The sequence below is a fragment of the Microcebus murinus genome, chromosome 2 (genome assembly GCF_040939455.1).
Source record: "Microcebus murinus isolate Inina chromosome 2, M.murinus_Inina_mat1.0, whole genome shotgun sequence".
NCBI lineage: Eukaryota > Metazoa > Chordata > Mammalia > Primates > Cheirogaleidae > Microcebus > Microcebus murinus.
The window spans coordinates 27,107,531-27,131,498 of NC_134105.1; the positions used below are offsets into that span (position 1 = coordinate 27,107,531).

Below are 23,968 nucleotides of genomic sequence, written 5' to 3' on the forward strand. Positions count from 1 at the left end.
ATAACTTTTTTTGGGGGGGGTCTTGCTTTGTCACCCAGGATGGAGTGCAGTGGTACAATCATAGCTCACTGAAACCTCAAACACCTGGGCTCAACCAATCCTCCTGCCTCAGCTTCCTGAGTAACTAGGACTACAGGTGTGCACCACCAAGCTCAGCTAATTTTTTAATTTTTTTGTAGGGGCAAGGTCTCACTATGTTGCCCTGGCTGGTCACCAACTCCTGGCCTCAAGTGACCCTCCCACCTCAACCTCCCAAATTGCTGGGATTATAGGTGTGAGCCACTGTGCCTGGCCTCAATACTGTGTCTTTTTAAGAGTGCTATTCTAGAAAAAAAAAAGTTTAAAAAAAAGAACAATACTATTCCCTCTCCAGCAAATGTTTTGAACTATAAGAGTCAAACTATAACATCTGCTGTGTGCTTTCCTCAGAGTTAAGGAAACTGCAAGCAACCCACTCCTCCCTCCCAGAAAAGGAGACAAAGGATACAGAATGCTTCTGGGATTTGAGTTTTTATATGGAACAATCTGAGAAACTACTTCCTTAAAAACTCTGACATTGAAGTTCTGCTACCAAAGACATAGCAAAAGACATCTAAATAGTCACAGAGTCAAAAAAAAAAAAAGTTTATTTGAGAACAAGAGTGAAAGCTTTTACACATCTGACAAGGGAGACTTGTTATGACAGCAGATGCTATCCATATTGAGCTCTACCAATATTATCACAAATGGAACAAACTGTTTCTTACAAAGATACGGTCATGAGTAAAGGAGTATGATAACTAGAGTCAAAGGAAAGGTCAGGCCCCAGATCTTATTCATTAGACTGATTCATAACATACAATTTAAGTCAAACCATTCAAGTCTCCTAATGCAGTAGTTCTCAACTTGGCTTCTTATCAGAATATCTGGAACTGTTTGAAAGGGAATCCCAATAACTAGGCTATGCCCCAGATCTCTGGGGATGGGACCCAGGCATCAGTACATTTTAAAGCTTCCTAGATGATTCCAATGCGTAGCCGATCACCAGGCACTAAAGACAGGTAACTATTATCAGCAAGTCCCTAAACCCGTCAACTCCGGCAAGGAAGGGGGTTCTCTTGGGCGACGCTGGCTTTCACTGATACAATCTTTCACTCCACTTAAGAACTCCACACATTATCAGCTTTTGGTGTCATTTTGAGTCTTTCCATATGCCATGTTGATTTTTAGAAAAATTATTTAATCAGGTGAATACCAGCAAAGAGAGAAAATATAGAAAAAGAAAGAAATTTCCATAAGGCATGATATGAATAAATAAGTGAAAAAACAATCACAGGCTTAAAAGTAAAGCATGAGAAGTCAAAGCCTGTGAAATTTTATTTATACAAAAGAATAAAAATATTTAGAAAGGATTGATTTAAACTTATGTTTTTCCATTTTTCTTGTTCCTTGAACAGGAATTTGCTTCCAACTCAGAAAGATTAAAGATAGGTAATTTCTAAATAAACACTCTTTACCTCCCCTTGCAAAAAACCAAAGAGCCAAGTTTCCCATTTTACTTATAATAAACCAGATTATTTTCAGTTAAGAATATTGGCAACTGCATGAAAAAGATTATCAGATATGCCAGCAGGAAGGTACGAGCTGTACAAAGGCATTACAAAAAAGACCCAAAAGAAAATACGATGATAAAAACAACAATAGAAAAATAATAAAGCACAAAACCAAATAAGAAAATGCCAGATATTTACAGCCTCCATCTGAAATGTGACTTGTGTTCTACTTTCAGCATAAAATAAAACCAGAGAACATTTCTTGATGGGTATCACAGATGAAGCTGGTGCCAGCCAGTTTGGGGGGAGACATTCATTCTAAGAAGGGAGAAATGCACAGTTAGCAATTTGCTGGGATTATAACCATGTCTTGGTCTTCCTGCAGTTCTGTTACTAAAAATGACACAAAGTAAATGATCCAATGTCTTAGAGAAATGACTTGTTTGTCACCACATTTAGAACAAACTACTCAAGAGTCACAGGCACTGGGTCTGGGAGAGCGGAGGTGGATGGCCACACACTCAGGTGAGGGATGTTTATCTTTGTGAGGTCGGAGAAGGGAAGCAGGGCTCTACAGCCTGGAAGCTTCTGCACTAACGCATCTTCTAATAGTCCTAAAGAGAGAAAAACAAAGTCCCAACTTACTCTCAGCAGAACATTAGTTTGACCCTAAGGGAAAAAAATCTCATAAAAAACAAACAAACAAACAAAAAAACCCTACTACGGGACTGTTCTATAGCTAAAGATTCTATTTCAAATGTAATGTACAATATTTTGCATCTGAAAATGGCATGTCTTCTGAGTCCATAAAGGGATTGAAACATCAACTCTGTTCTTTTTTTTTTTTTAATCTTTTTTTGTGATAAAAAAAAGTGCCATGATGTCAGCTTAGCTTACAGAAACCTCAAACTCATGGGCTCAAGTGATCCTCCTGCCTCAGCCTCCAGAGTAGCTGGAACTAGACGTGTGCCATCACCGCCCGCTACTTTTTCTTATTCTTAGTACAGATGGGGTCTTGCTCTTATTCAGACTGATCTCAAACTCCTGTGCTCAAGCAATCCTCCTGCCTTGGCCTCCCAGAGTGCTAGGATTACAGGCATGAGCTACAGTGCCTGGCCCATCAATTCTGTTCTTATTAGACCACCTGAACTTATCAGTCAAGAAAAAGAGCTAGTATTAACAACTTCTTATTAGGCCAGGCGCAGTGGCTCACGCCTGTAATCCTAGCACTCTGGGAGGCCCAGACAGGAGGATCTCTCAAGGTCAGGAGTTCAAAACCAGCCTGAGCAAGAGCAAGACACAGTCTTTACTAAAACTAGAAAGAAATTAATTGGCCAACTAAAAATATATAGAGAAAATGAGCCGGGCATGGTGGTACATGCCTGTAGTCCCAGCTACTCAGGAGGCTGAGGCAGGAAGATTGCTTGAGCCCAGGAGTTTGAGGTTGCTGTGAGCTAGGCTGATACCACGGCACTCTAGCCCAGGCAACAGAGTAAGACTCTGTCTCAAAAACAAAAACAAAAAACTTATTATTTAATAAAAAGGATTTTTTCTTCAGTAAAAATGTGACCTCCTTCTCTCTCCAAAATATAAAAAATGTAAATAACATCTAAAAGGTGAAGTATATCCAGAAGGACACCCCAGACTTTAAAACAAGAATTGTGAGCCCAGGTTAGGAACACTCAAGCTCTAAAGATGAATACATTTTTCTAATCATCTACAAAATTGCCACCCCTCTGAAGTGGTCTGGCTGATACTTACAGCTCGTGGTTTTTTGTTTAACTTCAGATCAATCCTGTGATAGGAAAGATAAAAGATATTTGGATTTTAATTTACAGAAATGAGTCCAACAATCACCTACTGCATAGGGCACAAGCTATAACAAAGACTATTTGGTTAAGTAAAATCCACATTCTTCATTAAGCTATATCATATTTAGTTGTTTACCCAGATATTATTAAGCAAGTATTAAAAATTAAGAGCAGATATTTTTGCCATAGGCAAACTTAGATGACTCTAAAAAGAAATGTATATAGCGGTTACAAAAGCCATATAATTTTTAAAAACTATCCCAAAATTACATATTAAAGAGACTGAATTAAAAGGGCATGCTCTATGTTAGTATGTTAGCTCTTTAACTATATCACACTGAAAATTACTGAGACATATGGTGATTAAGAACAGGAAAGAGACTAGGAGTTTGTATTTCTGGACATGAAACACAAAAGAAATTAAATGAATTTCAATTTTTAAATCTTTCCAAAGCAAAATATCAAGATCTGAAACTATTAATCTCCTTATGAAGCAAAGCCAGAAAATCAATTTAAATATGAATTAAAGTAAAGATTATCTATTTTAAAGGAAATTAAAATGCATAAAAGTGAAGTTTACTTAATTTTGCTTAAGTTATTAAATAAAATGTTACCTCCATCACGTTTTTCTGTTTTTAAAAAAAACTTCCCAGCCTAACCTAATATACATACCTACAATTAAACAGATAAACTATGGGTTAGAAAGGTCTCAAAAAGGCATACTGGTGTCTACACACTAAACAACACAGCACAAATACTAATTCAAATCAAACTTACTCAAAGTCATAATCAAACATGCCAGACGGGCTGAGGGGCAGCATTTGAAAGGAAGAAAGCAATAGAAATTAATACACTAATTGAAAAAATTAGTCGATTAGCCACCCTAGCAAGAATTGTAGACACAAAACAGCTTTAAGAATCTTAAGCCATAGAGTTTCAAACATCATAGCACCAAAGATTTTGTGGCCAGGAGATTCCCTTCCCTCAGTAGATTTCATATCAGAAGAATAGACTATGAAAGGAAAAGTTATTTCATTAGAAAACTACAAATACCTGGAGCCCTTTTATTAGCTGCCAGATTCAGAGTTAGAATTTTAATGATATTTAACTGTATTTAAAAATATAATTAGGGCATTAGAAGAAAACACAGAAAGAAGGGTTTAGTCATATAATGAAGGGCACTTTGAAGACAGTGCTAACAACTCAGCATAATACACTTTCACTAAAATAAAAGATGACAAAAACATTCTAAACTTTAAAAAGGAAAACATTTTACAACTTTTTACTCAAGTTATATGTTCTAAACGTGTCCAAGGAACATGGTGCTCCTTTTCTACAGCCTTCATCCTAGAAGCCAAGGGTTGAATGAATAAACTTCAGTGGGAGAGTCTTTTTCCAAAAACTGAAGAGCAATATTACTCTGTAGCCTAAGTTGGTGCTGGCAGTTAACTGTTTATGCCAGGACTACAATTAAGGAACACCAAATCTGCAGTGCCCCTATTTGTTGACATCCACAAATACCCAAGCCTCAGGGATCTGGATGGAAGTACAGAGGAGGAGGCCATTTTGTGCCATCACTGCTAACAGACCATGGTCTGGGCAGACCTCCAAAGCAAACATTAACCCAGAGCATGATACCTGCTTCTTAGCTGGCTCCAACACCCCAGGCTTTAACAGGTGGCAAAACAATATACAAATCACTACATTTTTCTCCTAAAAATGTCTGCAAGAATGAAGCAGGAAGAAAGCTAATGTCAATATCCTTGACACAATATTTTCACTTAAGACATTTGGAAGAATATACAGTAAGTATACAAACCAGAAATTATCAAATATTTCATTTTCAGCCTGACTTAACTTTGCTCAAAAATTAAAATAGACTGTACCTAATTAATCAAAACTTCACAAACTACCTAGAAGAATTTTAGGGTTTACTATAGAAGCAGAAACCTGCAAGAGCAGCTATATGCTATTATTTCAACTTTTTCTTTATTTTTTTCTATTTTTATTTTTTTGAGACAGAGTCTCGTTTTGTTGCCCAGGCTAGAGTGAGTGCCATGGCGTCAGCCTAGCTCACAGCAACCTCAAAATCCTAGGCCCAAGCAATCCTTCTGCCTCAGCCTCCCGAGTAGCTGGGACTACAGGCATGCACCACCATGCCCGGCTAATTTTTTCTATATATATTAGTTGGCCAATTAATTTCTTTCTATTTATAGTAGAGACAGGGTCTCGCTCTTGCTCAGGCTGGTTTCGAACTCCTGACCTCGAGCAATCCTCCCGCCTCAGCCTTCCAGAGTGCTAGGATTACAGGCGTGAGCCACCGTGCCCAGCCTCAACTTTTTCTTTAAAGACACTAGGACTCACTTATTGTTCAGGTTATCATTTAAAGTATAAGATTAAGAACACTGTGATCACCATGAAGGCTAAAAATTACTTGATATATTTTCATATTCCTGAAGAGGGCAAATTCAAATGTTATTTCCTTTTGTTAAAGTGCCATGCTTATTTCCACTTTGCTTTGTTCAGCAGTGAACGGTACCTAGCACATAGTAAGTTCTCAAATATTTGTTCAAATAATTTACTATTGACTCTCTCTGACCATACAGAGTATGGCACACTGAAGGAGAAACACACTGTACTAGGTATAAACTTCTCAATATGCAGGGACAATATTTATCCCCGCTCCACTAAGCTATCAGTCAGGGGGGTAAGAGACTTGGACAGACATAATTCCTGAATAAGGATGGCCAGAATTCAAGAACCTTAACTAGCCACTGAAGTGCCACTCAGTCACACTGAATCTGGACTCCCTAAAAAAGCAGCAAATCAGCTCTACTCTCCTCTCTTAGGGCAGATGAGTGCTAAGGCAAAGGCCTCTCCTAAGGTCAAAGGAGACAATCAGCCAGATACTAAATCAGAGGAAAGACAAAGGACAGCTATAAAACCCAGGATTCTGCTTTCCGAACAGAAAACACCATTTGTGAAAGCAATAACTAATATCAAAGATCTTTATAACTATTAGTATTTTTTCTGGAATGAGTTAGCTTCTAGGGCCAGGAGAAGAAAAGATAGCAAGAAGTATTCCTATGGAAATTTACTAGAAATCTGCAAGAAGAAAGTAAAGTTCAATGCTTCTCTAATGTCTTTTTATCAGTCATCAGCTGATCATGTCACTAGTGGAAATGAGGTATTACCTGAAATAAACAGGTATCTAGAGAGTCTATTGATCAGTAATGGGAAAAAAAGTCCCAGAAACTTTCAAGGAATTTCCTTCCTACTCTAGACATTATGAAATAACTAAATAATTATTATTTTAAAAGGACACTGGAATAAATTCAATAAAAGCAACATAGAGCATGACATTTAATTATCTTGACAATTTTAAAAAATATTATTTTCGGCCGGGCGCGGTGGCTCACGCCTGTAATCCTAGCATTCTGGGAGGCTGAGGCAGGAGGATTGCTCGAGGTCAGGAGTTCGAAACCAGCCTGAGCAAGAATGAGACCCCCGTCTCTACTATAAATAGAAAGAAATTAATTGGCCAACTAAAATATATATAAAAAATTAGCCGGGCATGGTGGCGCATGCCTGTAGTCCCAGCTACTCGGGAGGCTGAGGCAGTAGGACTGCTTGAGCCCAGGAGTTTGAGGTTGCTGTGAGCTAGGCTGACGCCATGGTACTCACTCTAGCCTGGGCAACAAAGTGAAACTCTGTCTCAAAAAATATATATATATATGCATAATTTTTGCTATTTCTTACTACAGTTATGAAATTAGCATGGTGACTTATGGTTTGCAGAAAAATGTTAAGCAGCAGTTCTTAGTCACTACTTGGAGGAAATACTATTTCTGCAGCCTAAAAAACACTACTGTTATCAACAAGAAAAACTCTTAAAAGAATTAAGGAATCAGCTGATGCCAAGGAGGTTGAAATCAGTTAGAGTTAATTCTACATTATCCCCATATTCATACCCACGAAGCTAACAATTTTACTACCTTGCATGTATGAAAGAATAGCCAAAAGTTTTGTAAAGCAAACCCAGAAACAAACTAGAAGACAGGGAACCCTATCCAATCCTTGCATACCCCACCCCCTCTCACCTCCACAGCATGCAGGCTCCCAAGAGGAGTGGACAAATGCATAGTTTCTAGAGTAAGGAATCTTGCCCTGGCTTCAAACCTGCTGGGAGGCATGGAAACCCTGTGAATACCTGGTTTCCATGTCTCCTAGGAAGTCTGAAGGACTATCCTTCCATCAGCAACAGAAAGGCTCTGAAACAATCCTGAAGAGTTTAATTCTAGGAAAGTCCCTTCACAAGCAATGGTCATGAAGCTCTAGGCAGTGGGATCCCTGCCACTGACCTGTGCCGGTTTTTATTCTTTCGCTTTTTATGGCTGCTGTGATGACTCCCTGAGGAAGTAGAAGAAGCAGCCTTCTGAGGTTTCACTCCCTGCACAGATCCATCCAGATCCTCAGGATCCTCCTGGTTGGGCTCATTTTCCTGATTGTGGAAGTCTGGAGAAGTATCGCTTTCTGTCCCACTTCCTGGCTCCCCTGGAGGGAATAAAACACAAATCCCCAAGTACGTCATCAGTACTACTTGGGCAATCTGTCCATAATCAGGAAAGATTTTCTGAGGACTAATATGCAGAAAAAGACCATTCTCTACCCTCAAGGACCATACATTCTCTTTGACAGAGAAAATTACATGTTGACAGAGAAGATACATACAAAGCATCAAAGTTACCAGAGCTCCTGAAAAACATGTAATCAGAAACAGTATAACCAGAGGCAAAAGATCTAAGCACAGCTGGGAGATGCGAACTTAGGACCAGGATAACCTGACTGCATAAAGGTTATTTAAACATCAAATACACTCATGGGATTAATAATTATACAAAAAAAAAATTACTGAAAATGCCAGATAGATCTCCAGAGGGATAAGGGATGATCCTGGGAAAACTGCCTATAGCTGGCCATGGTTCTTTTCCCAAACCATACAGGAGTCCCATCTTTCTATCAAGAAAAAGGGCCCAAGAGTGAGAAGAGTCCATTCCTGAATTACTAAAATCTTTTTTTTTTTTGAGACAGGGTCTCACTTTGTTGCCCAGGCTAGAATGAGTGCTGTAGCGTCAGCCTCGCTCACAGCAACCTCAAACTCCTGGGCTCAAGCGATCCTCCTGCCTTAGCCTCCCGAGTGGCTGGGACTACAGGCATGCGCCACCATGCCCGGCTAATTTTTTCTATAAATATTAGTTGGCCAGCTAATTTCTTTCTATTTATAGTAGAGATGGGGTCTCACTCTTGCTCAGGCTGGTTTCGAGCTCCTGACCTCGAGCAATCCTCCTGCCTCGGCCTCCCAGAGAGCTAGGATTACAGGCGTGAGCCACCGCGCCCGACCTACTCAAGTCTTAAGAATGTTTTTAAAAAGTACTAATACTCTTCAGCTGACACATATTCTCAATATTAAAGCCTCACTTAGATATAATAAACAAAAGCAAGTTCAAGAAAAACTTGAATAAAAAAATACATATTTTTAAGAATATAATTACATATATTTTTATATACGTATATTAGTTTTTGCTGAAAGGAATTTCTTGAAACTCCGATAAGGATGAAGGAAGACTTTCACATTACTCAAATGTCGAAGGATCCCAAATATATACATTATCTGTTTCTAAAAATTGTCAAAAGGGATTATGTGGATAGCAGGACCAGGGACCAATTTTCTTCTTTTTATGGTCTTCATATTATAAGCTGCTGGGAGGAGATTTTAAATTGAGTAGCATATGGATATAAGAAGTAAAGGAAAGAGACAGTCCCAAAAAGGAGAAGAGATAAACAGCCAAATCTCAGAAATCATGAAATCCTATTTTTGAACACATTTAAAAAAAAACAACAAAAAACGAAGCTCTAGAGCTATGAAGCTAGAAAAAGTAGACTAGACCAATTTTGTCCTTCTGAAGTTCAAGAAAACTGACTTCACATAAAAAAACAACATACTACACAAAGCTGCAGTAATCAACAGTGTGGTCCTGGTACAGGATAGACATATAGGTCAAGGACTAGAATTCAGAGTTCAGGATAAACCCCTTACATTTTTGGTCAATTGATTTCCAACATGGGCAACGACAATTCAAAAAAGAAAGAATAGTCTTTTCAACAAATGGTGCTGGCACAACTGGATATTCAAATGCAAAATAATGAAGTTGGACTGCTATCTCATATCATATGTAAAAAATAACTCAAAATAGATCATAGATAGACCTAAATGTAAGAGCTAGGACTAAAGCTCCTAGAATCCACTGGGTTATGCAATGGTTTCTTAGACATAACCACAAAAGCAAATGTAACAAAAGAAAAAAATATATAAATTGCATTATATCATTTACATAAAAACTTTTGGCCAGGCACAACAGCCTACAATCCCAGCACTTTTGGAGGCTGAGACAGGAGGATTACTTGAGTCCAGGAATTCAAGACTAGCTTGGGCAACATAAGGAAACCCCACCTCTGTCAAAAAACTTAAAAAAAAACAAATCAAACAAAAAAACTTTTGAGCTGCAAACAATAACAAGAAAGTGAAAAGACAACACACAGAATGGGAGACGATATTTGCAAATTATATATCTGCTAAGAGATTTGCATCTAGTATATATAAAGAACCGTTAAAACTCAATAGTAGAAAGACACAAAGCCAAATTTATAAGTTAGCAAAGGATTGGAATAGATATTTCTCCAAAGATAGACAAAATGGCCAATAAGCCATCCAGAAAGATGTGTCAGGATAATATAAAGCTTTTCATGCTAGTTACCTCCCTCAGAAAGTTGGGACTGAAGTATAACAGAAGGTAATTAACCTTTTTCATATTCATTTTTGAATTACTTGACTTATCACATTGAGAATGTATTGCTTTTCTAGTTTAAAAAAAAAAATCTACTAGTAGTCCCAGCTACTCCAGAGGCTGAATCAGGAGGATCACTTGAGCCCAGGAGTTCAAGGCTGTACTAAGATCATGCCTGTGATTAGCCACTGCACTCCAGGCTGGACAATACAGCAAGATCCTGTCAAAGAAAGGGGGAAAGGAAAGAGGAAAAGAAAGGAAAGGGAAGAAGAATAATCTAATGAAATATAAAAAGATACATCTGAAAGGGAGAACTGTGGTCAGGACAGTGAACCCTCCTCTCCCATACCCAGTCACTCCTACTTTGACATAGGTAAAGAAATATCATTTCTAAGAATGCAAATGGCAGAAGCACTGGTTGGAGTGAGAAAAGGTTGACAGGGCATGAAGCCACAAAAGCTCTGGATCATGCCAGAAGGGATTCAGGACTAAGGGGGGGAGGGTGGAAACAGGGGGAGAGAGGGAAGAGATAACTAAAAGGTGGGAGACAGGTAAGAAAGGCAAGTTAGATGCCACAAATTTTTTTTATGTTGCAATTCTACTAAAAGATGCTGATGAGCAAAACCAACTGCTTCTTCATTTTGGGCCAGTTACTATGGGAGCATTGAGTAAAAGGATGAGTTGGTCACTCTGCAAATCCATATGTCCATACACATGTGTACAAACATATATAAAACAGTTTAAATTGAATCAAAGCCCTATAAATGGAGAATTCACCTGTGTTACCTCTCTGAAGTAACATACCAGGCAGTTAACAGATGTCCCAAAGGACTGATATGGACGTTAGCACCATAAGAGTGAGAGAATAAAGAGCAGATTATCCAGGAAAAGCTTCATTAAGAGGGTGGAATTGAAACTAGACTCTGAAAAATGAGAAGCCAAGATAAGTACAAAAAATAGCACAAGCAAAGGTACAGAGGTGAGAAACACAAGGTATATTTGGTACAAATGAATCTAACAATATCTCTCAAACAGAAAGCTTGAAAAATGAAAGATATACTGGAAAGACAGGTTAACAGGGGTCATAAATACCTGACTAGGGAATTTCATCTACACAAACAGTGTGAGGGGATGGTTAAGAGAACTGACTTGTCACTTAACTTTCTGAGTCTGTTTCCTCATTTTTAAAATAGCAATTCTTTCTCACATATGACAAATATTAATATTTATGAGTATCTCTTATGGATGAGGCATCAACCTAGACATTGGAGCTATAGCAATGTTCCCTACTTTCATGGAGCTTACAATTCTGTACCTATCTTTAAGGAGTAAGTAGCTTTAAGGATTAAAGGTGATAATACAAGCAAAGTGCTTGCTCAGAGTCTGGAACACAATAAATTGTGTTCAGATCTTAATATTCTTGAGATCTACAAACATGCAAGTCAAATTTTAAACAAACAATAAAGATTATTTCTAGCACAACAGTTGTGAGCAAGATATAACAAGGGAAAGCCATCAAGAAAGAATTTCTGGGCCGGGCGCGGTGGCTCACGCCTGTAATCCTAGCTCTCTGGGAGGCCGAGGCGGGCGGATTGCTCGAGATCAGGAGTTCGAAACCAGCCTGAGCAAGAGCGAGACCCCGTCTCTACTGTAAATAGAAAGAAATTAATTGGCCAACTGATATATATATATATATAAAAAATTAGCCGGGCATGGTGGCGCATGCCTGTAGTCCCAGCTACTCCGGACGCTGAGGCAGTAGGATCGCTTGAGCCCAGGAGTCTGAGGTTGCTGTGAGCTAGGCTAACGCCACGGCACTCACTCTAGCCTGGGCAACAAAGTGTGACTCTGTCTCCAAAAAAAAAAAAATAAAAAAAAAGAATTTCTGAACAGAGGAGCCACATAAAACAATGAATATTTTGTAAGTTCTCTGTATAAACCCACGTTTTAGGATTACTAGGCTAGAAGTGGTTTATGAAAAGAACCAGGAACAAGGGTGACTAGATTAAACACTATTAACATACAAAGTGAGAAGGACAAAGTGAGAATAATCTTCTGCCTTGGCTCATGGAAGCAGAAGAGGTATGATCATAAAATGGGCAGGTTACGCCTCAAAGTGCAGCAGCAAATGAATCAACTGTATGATGCTGCCATCATGAAAAAACACACAAGTTTGTTTCTCATTGGCATAAAAATAAGCAACTCATTTTAGGGGAAATTTTGATTAATTTGTAAAGCCATAAATGAGGTGCTGCTCTACTTACTAAAAGAAAGAAATGGCTATTAAGGCCAATAACTTTTTCTTTTTTTTCTTGAAACAGGGTCTTGCTCTGTCTCCCAGGCTAGATAGAGTGCAGTGGAGTCATCACAGCTCACTGCAACCTCAAACTCCTTGGCTCAAGCAATCCTTCTGACTCAGCCTCCCAAGTAGCTGGGACTATAGGCATGCACCACCAAAACCAACTAATCTTTCTATTTTTTATATATATGAGGTCTCACTTTGCTCAGGCTGGTCTCAAATTCCTGGCCTCAAGCAATCCTTCCATCTCAGGCTTCCAAAGCCATTAACTTCGGAGCAGCAAAAAAGGTTTAAAGGAGGAAGAGAAGATACCCAGTACAATGCTTACTTACCCACTGGAATGATTTAAATGCTGAAGAGAGATCTGATTTGATGAAAGCTTCAAACAAACAGAGCCTGTGCTGAGACTAGATAAAATCTGCCTGTTTTCTTTTTCTTTTCTTTTCTTTTTTCTTTTTTGAGACAAGAGTGTCACTTTATTGCCCAGGCTAGAGTGAGTGGCGTCAGCCTAGCTCACAGCAACCTCAAATTCCTGGGCTCAAGCAATCCTACTGCCTCAGACTCCCAAGTAGCTGAGACTACAAGCATGCACCACCATGCCTGGCTGGTTTTTCTATACATATTAGTTGGCCAATTAATTTCTTTCTATTTATAGTAGAGACGGGGTCTCCCTCAGGCTGGTTTTGAACTCCTGACCTCGAGCAATCCTCCTGCCTCGGCCTCCCAGAGTGCTAGGATTACAGGCGTGAGCCACCTCGCCTGGCCTTCTTTTTCTTTTACTTTATTGTTTTTACAAAATATACAATGCTTCACAAATTTGCACAAAATTCTCCTTTAGGGATCATGCAAATCTTCTCTATCATTTTAGTGTGTGTACAAATGAAGCAAAAAAAAAGCAGAAAGTAATGCATTTTTGAGAAAAAATTTCAGAATGCTAAAAGTACAAAACTCCAAAATCCTTTAAATCTAAGAATATGCCAAGTAAAAATTCTAAGAAAAAAGAATGTTTGCTTCATCCCCACTGGAGATCAAAGGCATTATGAACAAGAACTCATTCCACAAAATTTGTCACAGAAATTCTAAAACACTGGAAGGACTCTATACAAAGGAAAAGAAGTGAAAAGCAAACTAAACCATTCCTTTCATGGAATTAAAGTTTGGTTTGAATTATGTGGGCCTTCCAGGGACCCTCAAGCCTTGAACCTGGTTTAAAGAAGTCCAAGTGCCTAACAGAAGCAAACATTCTTATCTGGGAGGCAGTACCTTCCATCCTAGCCCTCAAATTATTTTACTAAATACTTTTTAAATTACAACGAGCAATACACAAGAATAACCTAGCATACAAGGAAATTAGATTTCATCAGCAATAACCAACAGAAACAATAGACAATAGAAACAGGCCCTGAAAGCCTTTGGAGGCTGAAATAAAGTACAGACTATAGAACAACAATGCTTACTATGTGTAAAGAAGTAAAAGACAAGTTTGAAAATAACTGCAGAGAAAGCTATTAAAAAATTAAATGGCAGAGTTTTAAAATAATTGAATGATTTTCTAGAAATCAAAAATGCAAAAACAAAGATTTAAAATCAAGAAAAGGGTTAACAGCATATCAGACACAGCTACAAAGAGAATTAGCGAACTGGTAGATATGTGAGGAAAAAATGTGGTCTTACAATGTAACACAGAGACAAAAAGATAGAAGAGACAATAAAAAACATAAAGGATAAATTGGGAAGATTTAAATACATTTAACCAAAGTACCAGAAAAAGAGGAAAACGGCAAACCACAGTTTTAAGAAGTCTAAAGAAAGCCAGCCAGATAAATGAAAAATTCATACTTAGACACATTGTAGTTAGCTGTAGAAAATCAAGACAAAAACAAAATCTTAAAAAAGAGCAGTGAGGGACAGTAATGACAGAGGTGTGGGATATAATGCAACAGAATTACTGTAAAGGGCCTCTGAAAGAATTCAAGGCAGCTTACCAAGACTTATATAATGAAATACAATAAAATAAATTAAAAATGAGAAAAGTAAGGCAAAGATAAACAGAAGAGGAAAATAAGCTGGATATAGTTTTAAGATTCATTCCCAAAATGTATCCTATAAATATCTATTTGGTTGCTAGAGGGGAAAAACAAATTTGGCTTTAAGCATTTTAGCACCCACACAAAGAAGAAAACAGTCAATTACTAGATTTTTCAGTGAAAAAAACAACTTTGTTCAGGGAAAATTACTTCTAAAGGAGATAATTAGTAATGATAATAAACATCTGTAACATCCTCTCACAATATACAGTAACATATTTTACAGGACTAGAGCATAATTCAGCAAAAATAATTTTACAGGGAAAACCAAGATACCAACATGATATACTCCAGAGTGTGGCTCAATCCAGGATGAAGACTTTATTTTTATTTATTTATTTATTTTTGAGACAGAGTCTCGCTCTGTTGCCCGGGCTAGAGTGCTGTGGCATCAGCCTAGCTCACAGTAACCTCAAACTCCTGGGCACAAGCAATCCTCCTGCCTCAGCCTCCTGACTAGCTAGGACTACAGGCATATGCCACCATGCCTGGGTAATTTCTTTTTTTGAGACAGAGTCTCACTTTGTTGCCCAGCCTAGAGTGAGTGCCGTGGCATCAGCCAAGCTCACAGCAACCTCAAGCTCCTGGGCTCAAGGATCCTCCTGGTTTAGTCTCCCGAGTAGCTGGGACTATAGGCATGCGCCACCATGCCCGGCTAATTTTTTCTATATATATTTTTAGTTGGTCAATTAATTTCTTTCTATTTATAGTAGAGACGGGGTCTTGCTCTCGCTCAGGCTGGTTTCCAACTCCTGACCTTGAGCAATCCGCCCACCTCAGCCTCCCAGAGCACTAGGATTACAGGCATGAGCCACCACGCCAGGCCTCCTGGGTAATTTTTTCTATATATTTTTTTAGTTGGCTAGCTAATTTCTATATTTTTAGTAGAGACGGGGTCTGGCTCTTGCTCAGGCTAGTCTTGAACTCCTGACCTCAAGCAATCCTCCAGCCTCAGCCTCCCAGAGTGCTAGGATTACAGGCGTGAGCCACAGCGCCTGGCCAAAGACCTTAAAATCTTTAATATACATAAGTGTCTCATTTCTAAGAGTAGTGACTTTAAGAGTCTTTTCCTGGCCAGGCATGGTGGCTCACACCTGTAATCCTAGCACTCTGGGAGGCCCAGGCAGGCGGATTGCTCAAGGTCAGGAGTTTGAAACCAGCATGAGCAAGAGTGAGACCCCTAGCTGTGAGCTAGGCTGATGCCAGGGCACTCACTCTAGGTTGGGCAACAAAAGCGAGACTGTGTCTCAAAAAAAAAAAAAATAATAATAATAAGAGTCTTTTCCTCACCAGTACATAGACATAGCTATTCTGCATAACTAGACAGATACAGAACCATATACTGAATTATAAACTCATCTCATCCAGGGTGGGATTACAGGCTCTTATGAAAACCAAGTCAGACATCATTCCATCTCAACTTACAGGAATGAGGCCTAGGATGTTCCTTAACCAGTCTTGTTACTCTACAAAGGAGATGACACAGCTCTACATTCTAGAATTGGTATTAATTGAAAAGAAATAAGACACGGCTAAGAGTTACAGTAAAAGAAAAATCAAAAAGATTAGTACTGGGTCAAAATGGTTCTTGAAAAAAAAAAAACGGCTTGGTACAACTGATTAGGTTGGCAGAAAGGAGTCAAAGATGTCCACAGATTTCTGAATGAGTGTGAAGAGAAGTACCATCACAAAAAAACTGGGTAGACAAATTTTGAAAGAAATAAAACAACTCTGTTTTATACAAAATGTTTTGAGTTTAAAGATCTGAGTAGAAATGTCTAGAAGGAAATGTGGGACTAAAGCTCAGGAAATAAGTTAAGGATACAGCAACAAATTTAGAAATCCGTACAGAGAGATAATAACTGAGTAGTTCTAGTTTCCAAACTACTAAAATCCTTTTTCCTCAAATTATTGCCCCAATGCAAACAAAAGAACTAGATCTCACAAGATACATCACCTGAAAGAAGTACACAGCAATACAAAAAAAAAAAAAAACCAGGCTGTATTTCAAAGTGATCCAATACAGAGGAAAACATCCAAACAGCTACACAAACTCAGAAAGTTAAATGTACTGATCTACATCCCATCACTAGAAATTAGAACAGAATGAAATTGTATGGCTTATGAACAGACAATGATATAATTTGTTTACAAAGTAAAAGGTACCTACTTTCCATTATATATTTAAGAACACACAGTACATTCTGTTTATAGGATGAGAATTTCCTAAGAATTATTAAGCTGGGTCTGAGGGGATTTATTAGGTATGTTTGAAGTTTTTCATTAAAGTTATTGCTTTAATTTTTCTAAAATTCCCTAAGAATTTATAAGATTTATCTGGAGTGAAGACATCTTTGTGTATCTGAATATTTGAGATGCTAAAACCAACCTTCATGTGACAGAAGAGGCAGGAAAGAAATGGCAATTTCTTCCTTGAAAGAAAAGCATGATTAAGTCTACCTGAAAGGCTTCCCAACTGCTAAAAAGAAGAGGGAAGAGTACAAGAGATGTAGTCCTCAGATACACAACTGGATATGGGTTAAATATAGGCACTCTGGTAGTTTAAAAATAAACTGACGAGAAAAGTAAAAACATAAACTTACTCTTTTCAATGAGCTGGTCCTGAACTCCTGCCAATGCGCTAACTGCCTAAAAAAAAAAAAAAAAAAAAAAAACACACCAATTACTGGAAAAGCAAGCACAGACCTCAGGAGAGCACTCCCAGAGGAATGGAAAGAGAAAATTCACATTCCCCTACAACAGGCCACAGAAAGATCCACCCCCACCACCACTTACAGCTGCTGATGTAACTGAAGATTTACTGAAAAGCCGCTCAGCTTCCTTAAACTTCCGGTTCCTTCGATCGTTTTTGCTATTGGAGTTTCTACAACACATAGAAGAAATTCATTATAAGCACCAAGCTATGTGTATAGCTCAAGCTGGGGATGCCCCAGGACTTATGTAAAGAACCATTTTTTTTTAAACCAAGTTTCATGCAGGAAGCCTCTATGTCACTTAGGTTGGCCCAAATAACCTTCAGGCGGATTGACTACATAGAAAGCAATGTTTTCTAATGTATGGTATGTGCTCCACTGTGGGACATGAGATTTAGTTGCTTCACAAACATTTTCACTTTAATATTTATTTTTAAATGCTTATTATTGGCCAGGCATGGTGGCTCATGTCTGTAATCCTAGCATTCTGCGAGGCCCAGGTGGGAGGATCGTTTGAGCTCAGGAGTTCGAGACCAGCCTGAGCAAGAGAGACACCCCATCTCTACTAAAAAAATAGAAAGAAATTAGCTGGACAACTAAAAATATATAGAAAAAATTAGCTAGGCATGGTGTCACATGCCTGTAGTCCCAGCTACTCAAGAGGTTGAGGCAAGGAGGAGAGGATGGGTATATACAACCACAACGAGTAAGATATGCAACTTTTTGGGGGGATGGACACGCTTGAAGCCCTTACTCGAGGGGGTAGGGGGACATGGGCAATATATGTAACCTTAACACAAGTACCCCCATAATACACTAAAATAAAAAAAATTAAAAATAAAAATAAAGCCGGGCGCGGTGGCTCACGCCTGTAATCCTAGCTCTCTGGGAGGCTGAGGCAGGCGGATTGCTCGAGGTCAGGAGTTCGAAACCAGCCTGAGCAAGAGCGAGACCCCATCTCTACTATAAATAGAAAGAAATTACTTGGTCAACTAATATATACAAAAAATTAGCCGGGCATGGTGGCGAATGCCTGTAGTCCCAGCTACTTGGGAGGCTGAGGCAGGAGGATTGCTTGAGCCAGGAGTTTGAGGTTGCTGTGAGCTAGGCTGACGCCACGGCACTCACTCTAGCCTGGGCAACAAAGCAAGACTCTGTCTCAAAAAAAATAAAAATAAAAATAAAAAAATAAAAAAATAAAAATAAAGAGGTTGAGGCAGTAGGATTGTTTGAGCCCTGGAGTTTGAGATTGCTATGAGCTAGGCTGATGCCAAGGCACTCTAGCCTGGGCAGCAGAGTAAGAATCTGTTTCAAAAAAAAAAAATGCTTATTATTAAAAAAGACTAGCAAAAACTAGTGAAGTGTCTTTTAAATAAACTTAATTTTCAAATTTAAAGAAAAAAATCAGGGTTCCTTAGAGAAATGGCTAATACTAAGTCTGGAGTGGGGGGAACGAGGTGAGTATAGAACATCTTTTGGGCCAGAAAGCAACAAAGTACTACAAGACTAATGGTGTCATGTCAAAAGGACAAAGGAATCAGCTTGAGGAGGCTCCCTCTGACCACATTTGGGACAAATGTGGAAGAACAAAAGGGAGAAAAGTTAAAAAAGGAAGACTCCTGTTCAGAATGCCAGTAATAAATATAAACAGAATAATAAAATTGGAGTATAACCATTTTGCAACTTCCAATGTAATAACTGAGTCAGATAAGAATCAACAATGGATATTAAAACAACTAAATAAAAATTTAGAGGAAGCAGTATATTCACAATGTCTAAAAGTATAACATTTAGAAACAACATGGCCAGGCATGGTGGCTCATGTCTATAATCCTAGCAATTCAGGAGGCCGAGGCAGAAGGAACACTTGAGGCCAGGAGTTCAAGACCAGCCTGATCAATATAGTGAGACCTCCATCTCTACAAAAAAATAGAAAAATTAGCAGGGGCTGGGGGCGGTGGCTCACACCTGTAATCCTAGCACTCTGGGAGGCTGAGGCGGGCAGATTGCTTGAGGTCAGGAGTTCGAAACCAGCCTGAGCAAGAGTGAGACCCCGTCTCTACTATAAATAGAAATAAATTAATTGGCCAACTAATATATATATAGAAAAAATTAGCCGGGCATGGTGGTGCATGCCTATAGTCCCAGCTACTTGGGAGACTGAGGTAGTAGGATTGCTTAAACCCAAAAGTTTGAAGTTGCTGTGAGCTAGGCTGACGCCACGACATTCACTCTAGCCTGGGCAACAAAGTGAGACCCTGCCTCAAAAAAAAAAAAAAAAAAGAAAAGAAAAGAAAAATTAGCAGGGTGTAGTGGAACCCACCTATAGTCCCAACTACTCAGGAGCATATGGCAAAAGAATCGCTTGTGCCCAGGAGTTTGAGGTTGCAGTGAACTGTCATCACACCACTGCACTCTAGCCTGGGCAACAGAGCAAGACCTTGTTTCAAAAAAAAGAATAAAAGTATAACTTCCAAAATTATTCGTTAATCACACTAGGAAAAATAAACTTTTATAGCAGAGATCATATGATCAAACTTAGCAGCACGAATAATGGGACAATCTGACATTATGTGCCCACTGGTAAAACAGAGGTAGACAACAAAAGGTATACAAATCACTTATGTAATGTTTTTGCCAAAAATGTTTAAAGGATCTCTCATGAGGTCACAATAAAAATCTGAAATTGGTACATTCTACAAGGCAATGTCATGAACACCACTATAACAACCATCAAAAAGGGTGACTCTCTGTAAGACATTAACAGCCAAACTCAATGCATGAATGCGTAATGGATGCTGGATCAAAACAAAGCAGCAAAGCATCTGGGGCACAATTGAGGAAATTGTAATAAAGACTGTATTAGGGCTGGTCACAGTGGCTCATGCCTGTAATCCTAGCACTCTGAGAGGCCAAGGCAGGAGGATTGCTTGAGCTCAGGAGTTTGAGGCCAGCCTGAGCAAGAGCGAGATCTCGTCTCTACTAAAAGTAGAAAGAAATTAGCTGGACAACTAAAAAAAATAGAAAAGATTAGCCAGGCATGGTGGCACGTGCCTGTAGTTCCAACTACCCAGGAGGCTGAGGCAGGAGGATTGCTTGAGCCCAGGAGTTTGAGGTTGCTGTGAGCTAGGCTGATGTCATGGCACTCTAGCGCAGGCAAGAGAGTGAGACTCTGTCTCAAAAACAAAACAAACCAAACAAAAAAGACTATATTAGATGATACTATTAACATAGTGCTAGTTTTCTAGGTATGATAGCTATGGTTAGGTAGGAGAAATGTCCTTATTCTCAGGATAGTAACTACTGACATATTCAGGTGTAAAGTGTCAGGATATCTGCATCTAACTTTCATATGCTTTAGCAGAAAAAAAAGTACAGGGGGACAAGGGGACATAACCATAAAGGAATAGGATGAAGATCTCTGTGGTGATGGAATAGTTCTGTATCTTGATTGTGGTTACATGAATCTACACATGCGATAAACTGATACAAAACTATATATAAACATTGTACCAATGCCAAATTCCTGGTTTTGATATTGTATTATAGTTACATAAAACACAACCATTGGGGGAAACTGGATGAAGGGTACAAAGGACCTCTCTGTACTATTTTTTTTTAATTAATTAATTTATTTTTGACACAGGGTCTCACTATGTTGCCTAGACTAGAGTACAGTGGCGTGTATCATAGCTTACCGCAACCTCGAACTCTTGGGCTCAAGTGATCCTCTTGCCCCAGCTGGGACTATAGGTGCACACCACCAGACACAGCTAATTTTTAAAAATTTTTTGTAGAGATCGGAGTCTTTGCTATTCCTCAGGCTTATCCCAAACTCCTGAGCTCAAGAGATCCTCCAACCTCAGCTTCCCAAAATGCTAGGAGTACAGGTATGAGCAACCATGCCCAGCTCTGTACTACTTTTGCAACTTCCTATGAATCTATAATTATTTCAAAATAAATTTAAGTGTAGATACAAGTGTGTGTATATATGTATTATAGAGAGAAAGTGATAAAGAAAATGTAGCAACATGTTAACAATTTATGAATATAGGTGGATAGTATCAAGTATTCATATACTACTCTTTTAATTTTTCTACAGATTTGAAAATTTTCCAAAAGTTTAGAAATTTTTAAAGAGTATTATTACTAAGTAAATAGCCGTACAGTTGGCACAGAGGTATGGCAAAAATTGTGAGGGTGGAGCTCATGACTGATTAAAATGTGGAAAACATGAACACAACCCTGTTGTGTAAAGTATTGTCATGTGTTGTATTTCATTTTAAGCCTCATATAACTCTGTGTCATAGGCCTGACTGTCCCTATTTTACAGAGGTGGGCTTTGCCAAGATTACTCAGTAAGGCAGTAGCTGAGCCAGAGTCCAAGTTCAAGTCCAAACCTCTTTCCACAAAACCACTTTAATACTGCCTTCTGCAAAGCTGCTACCAAGAGCATATAGTCCTACAAACAAATGTTACTAGGGCACAACTGGTACAGGCTTCTGACACTCACTTTTGGTTGGTCAGGTATCGATCCCAGCCACGAATAATATTGCCATACATCTGAGTGTCTTCCAAGTAGCTTCCTTCAAAAGCATAGATCTGTCTCTCCAAGTTTGCCAGTGTTTCCTGAGAGATGCCAAACAAGGACATAAATAATGCCTTTTAAATATAAACATTTAAGTTTAACCAAACTGAAATCCTGATATTAGACTTGTAAACCCAAGCTCGCCCACACTAAACCACCCTTGCAGAGAGATGGATGACTCGGAGAGAAGCAGACTATTTAGGACCGGACAGTCTAGACCCGGGGTCTCCAACCTACGATGAACTGAATAATTATTTCATTATATATCACAATATAATAATAATAGAAATAAAGTACACAATAAATGTAATGTGCTTAAATCATTCCGAAACCATCCCCACGATCCATGGAAAAACTGTCTTCCATGAAAACGGTCCCTGGAGCCAAAAAGGTTAGGGACCGCTGGTAGACCTTTGGGGGTGATGGACCCCTTGAGAACAGAATGAAATGTATAAAACCTGTCCCCAGAAAAATGCACACATGAGAAAATTTTGCATATACTTCAGAGAGTTCGTGGAAACCCAGCGTCAAGAACCCAGGTTAAGGCAGAACGTGGGGCCGTCTCCACTCCCACGCACAAAAGGTATCGCTACCAGGAGAGGGAAGAGTGAGCAGCCTTTCAGCATCATCTCGCTCCCCTCCCCGCAGGCTCAGACAGGCCGCTGGTCCTGGGCTGCCAGTTGCTATGGAAACCTAGAAGGGCAGCTTCAGGTGAGATAAGCCTCCCGGGTGCTCAAATCAAAATGCGGGGGGATGGACAGCTTTGCCATCAGGGTACACGGGGCCTTGGGAGCATGTCACAATTCCGAATTCTCTAGATTGAGTCCTCTGCCCTTGCCTGTCACCCTCTAGATGTTCCCAAATCACATCCCTGCCTATCAAAAACCCAATTCAATAACTCCTAGTACCAAAAAGGACACGCTCCCCACCATCCTCCGAGTCCAGACTGAGTGAGTGGGTCCTCCTCCCACAGCCGCCTCATTCCCCACAGCCCACGGACACGCCCGCACCCCGGCCGTCAAGATCACGGACTCGCTCGCTCTCACCCACCTCCCAGGCTGACAGACACTGGCCCTTTCTAGCGCTCTCTCAGAAGCGCCGGCCTCCGGCCCCGGCGCCCTCCTCCCTCCACGCCCCCTCCAGCCCTGCCGCTACCGCCGCCGCTGCCCCTCCCCCTCCCGGCTCCCAGCTCCGGCTTCGCACAGTCGGGAAGCCGAGCCGCCGGCGGGCAGCGGGGTGCGCTGCCCGCCTCAGGCCGCCGGACGCCCGGCCCGCGGCGCTGCGTCCCCCGGGGCAACGAATGGCCTGGCGAGGCCCGGCCGGGGCCTGGAGGCAGGGCGGGCTCGGGGCCCCACGCCGGGCGCCCCCGGTCCCAGCCCCTCACCGCCAGCTCCTGCTTCCGCTTCACGAGCTCCGCCAGCTCCCGCCGGGTGTCCGGGATCTGCGGCGGGGCCGCCTTGTTGTGCATCGCCATGTTGGGCTGAGGCGGGCGGCAGCACGAAGCTGGGGGCGGTCCCTGCGCGCCGCCGCCCGCCAGGGGGCGACTGGCCTCACTGCGCCTGCGCGCGCGGCTTCCGGAGGGGTGTCCTGCACGGCGCCTGTGCATCCAGAGCTGGAGTCCCTGGTGATGGGGCTGCTGCTTTTGGTACTTTTCGCCTATCTGCCCCTCGGTTGGCCGCTGTGCTTTATATACACCACACGTTCACCGCGTCCAAAGACAAGCTCGTCCTTAAGCCTCCCACGTCTCCTGTGTGCCCCACTTTAGCCCACCTCAGTGAATGACTTTCCCTATCCACCCAATTGCCCAAGTCAGAAACCTGGTTTTATCGTTCTCATTGTCCACCAGGATTAAAATCTATTCAAAATCAAGTAAGTCCTGCGGACTCGACTCCGAAACAGCTCCCAAATCCATTTGCTTGTATCAGCTCCCCTCTGCCACCTCCCTAGTTTATTCAGGCCCTCCCTATTTTGGGCTACATTATTCCAACAGCCTCCTTATTTTCACCCTTAGCCCCATTTAATCCTTTATCCGCAATGGTACCAGAATTATCTTCTAAAAACAAATGTGCTATCGCTCCCCCATTAAAAACCC

At 40.3% G+C, this 23,968-nt stretch overlaps 1 protein-coding gene across 6 annotated transcripts; it reads right to left on the reverse strand.

The window, feature by feature from the left end:
• Positions 1-608: 608 nt before the first annotated feature.
• On the reverse strand, positions 609-23,448 carry MEAF6 (MYST/Esa1 associated factor 6). 6 transcript variants are annotated; one of them, XR_001157811.3, is made up of 9 exons: positions 23,261-23,448; positions 21,802-21,917; positions 17,371-17,458; positions 17,178-17,223; positions 7,705-7,897; positions 4,121-4,150; positions 3,958-4,015; positions 3,294-3,327; positions 609-2,146 (listed from the first exon to the last, which is right to left on the reverse strand). XR_001157811.3 is itself a non-coding variant. In XM_012779933.3 (8 exons), the coding sequence occupies exons 1-8, from the start codon at positions 23,348-23,350 to the stop codon at positions 2,138-2,140; spliced, it is 606 nt and encodes a 201-aa protein (XP_012635387.1). In that variant the 5' UTR covers positions 23,351-23,448; the 3' UTR covers positions 609-2,137. The 6 variants fall into 6 exon arrangements, 4 of the variants coding, with proteins under 4 accessions (XP_012635387.1, XP_012635388.1, XP_075852840.1 ...); XR_001157812.3 differs by lacking the exon at positions 4,121-4,150 and having other exon boundaries at positions 23,261-23,447; XM_012779933.3 differs by lacking the exon at positions 3,958-4,015.
• Positions 23,449-23,968: the final 520 nt, after the last annotated feature.